The sequence below is a fragment of the Charadrius vociferus genome, unplaced genomic scaffold, assembly GCF_000708025.1.
Source record: "Charadrius vociferus isolate BGI_N301 unplaced genomic scaffold, ASM70802v2 scaffold82, whole genome shotgun sequence".
In the NCBI taxonomy this organism is placed as follows: Eukaryota; Metazoa; Chordata; class Aves; order Charadriiformes; family Charadriidae; genus Charadrius; species Charadrius vociferus.
In genome coordinates this window covers 4698873-4708053 of record NW_009647401.1, presented here as the reverse complement: position 1 = coordinate 4708053, position 9181 = coordinate 4698873, and the positions used below count along the sequence as shown (strand labels likewise).

The following is a 9181-nucleotide window of genomic DNA, read 5'->3' as shown; positions in this document are numbered from 1 at the left end:
AACGAACGTCGTCGCCCCGCCCCGGTCCCGCCCATCACCGTCGCCACTTAAGCGCCGTGGGTTGCCTCACCGAGGCAGTGCGGTGCTGGGAGCCGGTGAAATCGTACGTTCGTTATTTATCCTCCCCCCGACCCCCCGACTTCGCTCCGAAATGACCGTGAAAGCCGCCGAGGCGTCTGGTCCTACTTTGACTTACTCGAAGATGAGGGGGATGGTGGCCATCCTCATCGGTGAGCGGCGGGGGCGAGTTTCTTCGAGGATGCTCGGGGGTCTGTGATTTTCTGGCAGGGTAGTTTTAAATATTTTGGTTTTTCTTTCTTTGCCCTTTTACTTCATAGCTTTCATGAAGCAGAGAAGAATGGGACTAAACGACTTCATTCAGAAGATAGCCACCAACTCCTATGCATGCAAGCAGTAAGTATCAGAAATTTTGGCCGGATTTCAGTCACAAATATCGCTCCGTATTGCGAGATCTAGTTAAAAAAAAAATGTTTGTTTACTGTAATGCCTCTGGCATGACTGTTACGGAAGAGTTAATTGATCTTCTTGGGGTGTTACTCACTTGGTAACAATCTTCATGAGCTGGGTTTGGGAGAAGTAAGTTGGATGGTATTTCTGGTGATCCGTCCCTATTTTGAACTGTACTTACAGTATAAATAATTTTCTTTGTATGATGGAATTTCCTTTCTCTAAGATTAATTTTACTCCTTTAGTCGAATAGATTGCTTCAGTTGCCTTCTGTAATAGCCCAAACCAAAACTCCTTTTTCGCGATACTTGCATGCCCTCTGGCGGAAAGATCTGCCTGATGCTTCTGGTAACTCTTCTAATCATGCATGTTCTTATCCTTGCAGCCCAGAAGTTCAGTCTATCTTGAAAATCTCCCAGCCTCAAGAGCCTGAACTTATGAATGCTAATCCCTCTCCTCCGGTAAGTAGATTTTACTCAGTGAAGCATTTTTAGAACATCAAATCGGCCGGTAATAGAAGTGTAGCAAAATTAGCATCATGAGTGTTACTTTAGTTCAGCTCATAGCGCACTGATGTAACTAGGAAAATGAGTAATCGAGTGAAGGACTGAAACGTTTTATTTTCCTGACCTGAAGAAGAAATTTTTTTTTTAAAAAAAAGCTTTTTTGTTACTTCATTATGGAATGTGTCTAAAACCTCAACAAACTTTTAAGTAAGCTATGGCTGTTACACTCTTCTTAGTACATTCCTATAAATATACCTAATAGTTTAAGATATCTGGTAGAGGTCAAAATTAAATTTTTAGTGGGAGGTCAAAATTAAATTTTTAGTGGTAAGAAAAGTGCTGATCTTAATTTTCAAAGTCACTTTATTTATATTTTTAAAAAGACATTGTCGAGACTCTCACTACCAAACTATTTTAATAAATGTGGTTTCTGTCTGTTTATTTTTCTAGCCCAGTCCTTCACAGCAGATCAATCTTGGTCCATCATCCAACCCACATGCCAAACCATCAGACTTTCATTTCTTAAAAGTGATTGGCAAAGGCAGTTTTGGGAAGGTAAACTCAACTTTTGTTGTTGTTGTTGTTGTTGTAATTTATTTACTCTTCAGCTGTAGTGTGTAATGCCCAAGGGTTGGGTTTGTACTGGCTTTGGTAAATGTTGGCCATTTAAACGAGACCGGGGCATCTCCTGCTGCCCAGTGCCTGGCTCCCCCCACAGCTGCGGGGAGAGGGAGCAGGGTGCTGAGTCTGAAAGAGTCATAAAAGAGCCAGGGAGTGAGGTGCACGGGTGCTGGGAAGAATATATACTTGGCTTTTGGAAGGGGAAGAAACTAGACATAAAAAGCTTTGGCTAGATTGATCTGCCAGAGCCATTTCCAGCAAAGGGCTTGCACATTGAACCAGAGGGATGTAGCAGTGCTCAGCAGTTAAGATAAAGGCTTATTTCCAGTTGTGTTTATAAGTTGTTCTGTATTTCAGTATTGCTCAGTTCTGGAATTTTCTCCTCCTTCAGGTTCTTCTTGCACGGCATAAGGCAGAAGAGCAGTTCTATGCTGTTAAAGTCCTGCAGAAAAAAGCAATCCTGAAGAAGAAGGAGGTAAGCCGCTTCTTCATGCAATGACTGTCAAATATATTTTTACTGCTATTACTAAGCAAGTGTACTAAACATTGATTTCTTATGTTTTCAGGAGAAGCACATTATGTCGGAGCGCAATGGCCTGCTGAAAAATGTGAAACACCCCTTTCTGGTCGGGCTTCACTTTTCCTTCCAAACAGCAGACAAATTGTATTTTGTCCTGGACTACATCAATGGTGGAGAGGTAAGCAGTAAGAAAATGCAATAGTATTTCCTATCATGTGCACGGTGGTAGGGTAGACTCTTTCACCCTTCCTTTTAAATAAAAAAAAAAAGAGTTGCAAGGGGAAAAGTCATGGGGGAAAAGTTACTAGATTGAATGTTTCCAGCCTGCCAAGTTTTGAACTACTAAAGGATCATTAGGCCATTTCCTGCTATTGTTCTCCCTGGCTATATATGTTGAGTCTAATTAAGTGCATTGTTAACAGGCTTTGGCGCCATTTACACAACTTTGTTCTCTCTCTGTCTCCTGTAGTTGTTCTACCATCTCCAGAGGGAGCGTTGCTTCCTGGAGCCGAGAGCCCGATTTTATGCTGCTGAGATTGCCAGTGCACTGGGCTACCTGCACTCCCTGAACATTGTTTATCGGTAAGTGGCCTTGTTCAGTTTGTCGGACTGAAAAAAACCCCACGTGCTTTGTTGAAGAAGCGTTGAGAAATTGAGCTCAGAATTGCTTTTAATATTTTTTTTTGTGACTTAGTGAGGTTCTGTAAACAACCGTAACTAAAATTTTCTCACTCTGGCTCCTCTAACGAACGCTCGTCTTCTTTCATCTCTTCCTACAGCGACTTGAAGCCGGAGAATATCCTGCTCGATTCGCAGGGGCACATTGTCTTGACTGACTTTGGACTCTGCAAAGAAAACATTGAGCACAATGGCACGACCTCCACCTTCTGCGGCACCCCGGAGGTACGTCCAGTCCTCAGCCCGCCGCTCACAGAGCGGCAGCAAGCACTGTCCTCCTCTGTGAAAGCTGACATCTCCCGTGTGTATTTACAGCTGGTTAGACAAGCAGGGGGTATTAGGGGTCTTGTAGTATCAGGCTGCCAGTGAGGACATGTAGGACACGTAGAGCTTGTTGAGCAGGAGAGAACAGCTCTTGAGCTGTCTCCCTGTTTATAAAGAGCTTTCAGCTTTCCGGTAGCTTAGATATTGCTGGGATTCATTAAGCTGCTTTCATTCAAGAATAGGGAGGCTTTCCTAATTATAAAGATCTCTTTGGCTAACGTGGCTCTCTTCCTTCTCTTACACAGTATCTTGCTCCTGAAGTTCTTCATAAGCAGCCCTATGACCGGACTGTGGACTGGTGGTGCCTCGGAGCAGTCCTGTATGAGATGCTTTATGGCCTGGTAAGCAATGAATCCTTCGTGGCAGACCAAACCGCCTCACTCCTCCTTTCCCCGCAAGAAACCCTGCGTCTGCTTGTCAGCCTCGTTAACCTGGCTCTCTCCTTTGCCGTTTCCACAGCCGCCCTTCTACAGCAGGAACACGGCAGAAATGTACGACAACATCTTGAACAAACCCTTGCAGCTGAAGCCCAATATTACCAACTCGGCTAGACATCTCCTGGAAGGCCTCTTGCAGAAGGATAGGACAAAGAGGCTTGGCGCCAAGGAGGACTTTGTAAGTGCAAACCGTCCGGTGCCTGTAGGCAGCACAGGGGCATGACTAGACCATACTGTTTACATTAGCTTGGGTTTGAATTAATCTATTTTTCTCTCTGTAACAGATGGAGATTAAGAATCACATCTTCTTCTCCCCAATTAACTGGGATGATCTCATTAATAAGAAGATTACACCCCCTTTTAACCCAAATGTGGTACGTATCATTTCTAATTATAGAATGTATGGAGAGTGTCTTTTCCCCCCACCTTGTCTTTGTGGGGTGCCCAGGAGCTGGGGGGAACTGGCCGGACGGCTGTGCTTGGGGCACACAGCTTTTCCTTCCCCTGTGGCTGTCCACGCAAGGTTAAAAGTAAGAGGTAGCAGGCTAATTCGCTGATAGACAATCTAAATTTAGCTGGGGTTTTTTGGCCTCTCACATGCTTCATTTGCATGGCTATTTTAAAATAATCCCTAGCATCCCTGTTTTACCAAGGGGGAAGGTAAGGTGTGGAAAGCAAGTAGCTTCTCAAGGGCAGAGTTACATTTGGCTTGTCAGATACTAATATCTAAAGAGAGGGATCTGGTTGTGGAGGTTGTTCTCTTTTCACTTTCTGAGCATTTTAGAAACTAAATTTAATAATAGCCCAGAGATCGATGTCTTCCCCTGCAAACTGCTGCATGGCAGAGTGGCATGTTTGCATTTGGCTTGTGTTGCACGAGCTTAGTTGGACGGTAGCGTATTAAATTGAATCATCTTGTTTTTAGTGAGACAATATGCAGCAAGATAGAAAGAAAAAAAAAAAGGTCAAACTAAAACTGGCAAAGGCTGTTAAACAGTGGGCGCAAGGTGATGACGCTGTGAGTCTCAGCACAAGGGTGCTTGTCCCCATTTTGCATTGAACTGTACGCTCAACAAAACATTTGGGTCTAAATGTTGTGTCTTTCCTCTTCTGCCCTTTCCATAGAGCGGCCCCAGTGACCTGCGACACTTTGATCCGGAGTTTACAGATGAGCCAGTCCCCAACTCCATCGGCCAGTCCCCGGACAGCATCCTCATCACCGCCAGCGTCAAAGAAGCCGCTGAGGCTTTTTTGGGCTTCTCGTATGCCCCACCCGTGGACTCTTTCTTGTGAACATTTTTCTTTCTTTCCTTTTTAATAATAATAACTATTATTTTAATTTTTGTTTGGCCTTCTGGTGGAACTGCCAGTTGACCAGTCATCTTGAAAGAGAATTTGCACATTTCCACCATGGCAGCTTTGCAGCCTTAATTTCAACTACACTGTTTGCTGGAAGCTTTTTTTGAAGAGCACATCACTCTCTAAATGAGCTTTACAGGCTTTTCATTTCCATTCGTTCTTCCCCCAAAGTGGTGCTGTCTCCTTGGGAAAGAAAAACAAGAGTGACTGCTGCCATAGACTGCTCCGGCAGAGCGTAGGAGTAAGAACAAGCTGTTTTGAAATCGTGCTCCGAAAAGCCTTGCCTGAAGATCTAGCTGAACGTGATGAGGATTTTATGAAATGTGCCTTTTTCTGATGAGATCTTGTGAGCTCCAAAGCTTTCCCTGTTGCAGAGTGTGTTTCTCAGTTCATTTATGTGGGTTTACTATGTGAACAAATGGTATGCGTGTGGTCTGCGTACTACAGATGGACTTAGTTTAAAGCATCAGTGTGACACTTGCAGGATACCACAATGTGGGGCATTGTTTGTTTCTTCCATATTTGGAAGATAAATTAAGTGTAATTTTGAAATTTCTTTTGTAAATCTATACAGTCAACTAAAATTATTGAAATGGGCTCACAATTACTTGTATCCAAATGCTTGAAGAAAGCATTGCTGCTATGAAAAAAGATTTCTATTTTTAGAAAGGGTTTTTATGGACCAAAATGCCCCAGCTGCAGTCGGTCAAAGCTGTTGTGTTTTTTTTTTTTTTCTTTGTTAGTTTAAAAGATGTCATCTGTAAAATGGGCATTATTTATGGTTTTGGGGTTTGAGGTTTTTTCATTCCTGATTGTATGTATTGTAAAAAAGATCTGTACATTCAGTTGTAACTCTAGATGTATATTTAAACTTACAGACTTACTTGTAATGTATACCATCATTGTAATGTAATATAATTAACATGGTTATATGTATCATATTTTTTTTGTGACCAAACCCATTGGTTTGCAGTAAAATCCTGAAAAATACTTTCATAAACTCTGTCATTTCTTATTTTAAAACAAAGGTTTTCTCTCTGAAAAATTTTCGCCAGCTTAAAAAAAAAAATTAAGAACAAATCTGAGCTGCCAATCAGCTTAGAAACCTGTGTAATTTTGCTTAGGTGTGTGATAGTTATTCCATCAAACTGCACCCATATGAGTCTTATCATGGATACACCTTAGCAAAATACTTGAGTTTTCCAACTGTGGGTGTTCGAGTGGGTGTGTATCCATGTGGGTGCGCTTATATGGTACAAACGTTCACACTTCCTCAAAAGGAGTTTACCTTTAGCAAAGTGAAGGTACTGCTCTCTGGTGTGGACAAAGCGTAACTACACTTGCCGAATTAACTCCTTAGGTCAGTTGTATAACAAAGACTTGAGCTGTTTTAGCACTGTGCTGCAGACATATGCTAAAAGCAGGTTGTTGTAAGGTGGATGGAAACTCCCTACCTGGTAGTCCATCCTGGAGCATGGAACATTGCTGTTGTGATGCACCCTGAGTTTACCAGTGTGCCAAAATCTGTATCGGGGTGGTGAATTTCACCAACTGATCGTATGCTTACCTGGATGGGGTAAAACTGACCATTCAGCTACAACCAAGCTGTTAAACAGAAGTTTTTATTACTAAGCACTACTGTATGGCCTGCAGGAGACACTTTCAGCCAAGAATTAAGATAACCACTTCTTCTGGGCTGATCCCGTTCAATTTTTTCTGCATGGTGATGGATTGCTTCCTTCTATGAGGGACTGGGTGTCTGCACCTTGTTTACAGCCCCCATTACCCACTGGTTACTGTGGTTGGTGGTTTCAGCAGTTCAGAGAATCAAAAGGAGCAGTTGCTGAGAAAAACCTGGACAGTCAACTGTTGCTCAGGCCACTGCGATAACAGCAGTGCAAGTAAAGCTCTCATACGGGTGATATTTCTGTTCATTAAAAGTATGCAGTAACTTTCCATCTTTTATTATCTGTTGGATGTAGGAACAAAAAAAACCAACCAAACCCTGTATGGCTTCAGCTATAAACTGTGCCTGGCAGATCACGCTCAGAGCTGAAAATGCTAATTTATAGCAGCCAAGAAACCTCTCTCAGATCATGTTAGTATATGAAAGAGATGCAGCCACCTCCCCCTCAAACTCCCAGCAATCCCAAATTCATGCGTTCAATAACTCTTCGAATAGCGTACTGACAGGCCTTGTAAAGTCCTTCCAGTGCTATAATGTGCCTGAAACATCTTTTGTGTTGATGACTTGTAGGCTACAGATGTTAAAATATATAGTGCTAATTTGCTCCTATAGAAAACGAAACTGGGCTTGCTAAGCGACCAAGTTCTGCAATACACTTTATCTTTGCCTCACATTTCCCAGGCATTAGCAAGGTGCTACGTGCAGATATGCAAGGAGAGCACTGCAGCCCTAGGGTAACAAAACGTTAAATAGTATCTGTCCTTTTCAAGATAAAAAAAAAAAAAAAAAAAAGAAGGCATCATTAATAATGAAGAAGTACGGAACTTCAACAACTCAGAGGTGTACCTTGGGTGCCTTTCATCTTTGCCAAGATGTAGGGTATCATTTGAATGGGTTACTTTTAAAAAACAATTTTAACTGTAATTTTAACTCTTCTACCGTGCATAGGCTCATTATGCGGCTGCTGCTTTGTGCAAAAGTCTGCAACTGCTAGCAATGAATATTCAACACACTCTGCCTCAATTTTTTTTAGTGTAGAAAAGGTGAAAAAAACGTCCATGATTTTAATCTCCCTGAATTCGATGTATTACAGTCGTGCCTGAAGGGACCAAGTCTATGGCAGTCAGCTGGGTTTTTTTGGGGTTGTTTGTTTGTTGTTTTGTTTGTTTTACAGAATTCCCCGTCTGTAAGGTCTGTATTCCCTGTAGAGAAAAGTCTCTCAACTGAGAAGCAAAGGGCTAGGATGTCTGAAATGCCAGCAGACATAGGCGTTACATGTTATTTTGACTAAGAGCTGAATCTGTGGTTTAATTTCACCCATTTGTGAAATGGAAGTAATCATCCAAATTTTCTGCTGGTGGCGGTGTTGTAACTGCCACCATCTTGGGTAGCTTTACTTAGCAGAACGGTCAATCCAATGAACCTTAAAACACTCCTTATGTTGTATTTTGCATGGCGAGTATGCCTGGGCTCTCATACACCCCTTGGATGGAGTGTATTGATGATACAGACACAAACATTTAAATACGTAAATTCAGACATTTCACATGGTTTAGTCTGTATTACTTATCTCTCTGTACCATAAACCATGCACCGTTGCACGAGCCTTACAAAGATAAGTGAAACTTCTTAGCATGACAGTATTTTTCTTGGGCTCCCTCTATACTTAACTGGCAGTTACTTCTGGAGGACAGTCTGAACCTTAAGCAAGTTAAGCAGGAGGTGCTCGTTTCTCCGCTGAAAGGTTTTCTAAAAGTAGTCTATGCCCACCTTCTTTACACTTCTCATAAAGACCCTATGGAAATTAATGAAGAAACCCAAGACTCTTGTACAGCCTTGCATCTCCAGTGAAACAATTCTACAGATAGCTGAAAAAAATGAGGGACACAGCTCAGAAAAGAGCTTTGGGTGGTGGTCCTAATTGGGCATCTTACCTGGGGTGCCTAAAAGTAGATGAGATTAGTCCTGGCCCATCTGTACTTTTCTAAGAAGTGAAATGAAATATTCCACAACCAGCTTTACAGACATTTATGCGATACCATGTGGCTATAGTTACCCCAGTATAGCTACCAGGATGGTTTCTGACACTCCCCACATTTACAGTTTCTGCTCTCAAGAGCAACATATAGAGATTGGGATAAAATTTTCCATGCTGGCTGGAACTGTCTATGGAACGTTTCTACAAAAATGTTTCCAAAACTTCGTTCCAAAACTGAGTTGTTTTGTTGGTGTTGTTTTGGTTTTGTTTTTGGTTGTTTGTTTTTTTTTTTTTAAAAAAGGGTTTCTATCTGAAAAGGAAAACTTTAAACAGTTAATACAGATAAGTATTGCATTTATGTTTTGAGTCAGAGAATTTGGCCAGCTTGCTTGGCTTTTGGCTTGGCTTTCTTGGCTTTGCTTTGGCATCAGGTATGACTCTAAATGAAAGTTCCCTTCTTGGAAAGACTGAAATTCAGTAGTTTGTGGCTTTCCTGTACAGGCACGGGCACTACAGTAACAGTATATAATCACTACACCTTTCTGTTTGGTCACCTGCAGTTGTGCGAAGTGAGTTTTCCAACTTTGGATGTGTGCAAGCCCT

The 9181-nt window shown here is 42.0% G+C and overlaps 1 protein-coding gene across 3 annotated transcripts in view; it reads left to right on the top strand.

Annotated features, from left to right (window-relative positions):
- Positions 1-5903, top strand: part of SGK1 (serum/glucocorticoid regulated kinase 1) — an 83053-nt gene extending 77150 nt beyond the window's left edge. The window contains exons 1-12 of one of the 3 annotated variants that reach the window (XM_009880181.1): positions 136-230; positions 339-414; positions 854-929; positions 1425-1529; positions 1987-2070; positions 2162-2293; positions 2585-2697; positions 2895-3018; positions 3363-3458; positions 3577-3732; positions 3839-3928; positions 4680-5903. In XM_009880181.1, coding sequence (XP_009878483.1) covers positions 152-230; positions 339-414; positions 854-929; positions 1425-1529; positions 1987-2070; positions 2162-2293; positions 2585-2697; positions 2895-3018; positions 3363-3458; positions 3577-3732; positions 3839-3928; positions 4680-4847 — 1299 coding nt within the window. In that variant the 5' untranslated portion in view covers positions 136-151 and the 3' untranslated portion in view covers positions 4848-5903. Of the gene's footprint in view, positions 1-135; positions 231-338; positions 415-853; positions 930-1424; positions 1530-1986; positions 2071-2161; positions 2294-2584; positions 2698-2894; positions 3019-3362; positions 3459-3576; positions 3733-3838; positions 3929-4679 lie in introns of those variants that run through there. The other 2 variants (XM_009880180.1, XM_009880182.1) reach the window with 2 other exon arrangements.
- The last annotated feature ends 3278 nt before the right edge of the window (positions 5904-9181 follow it).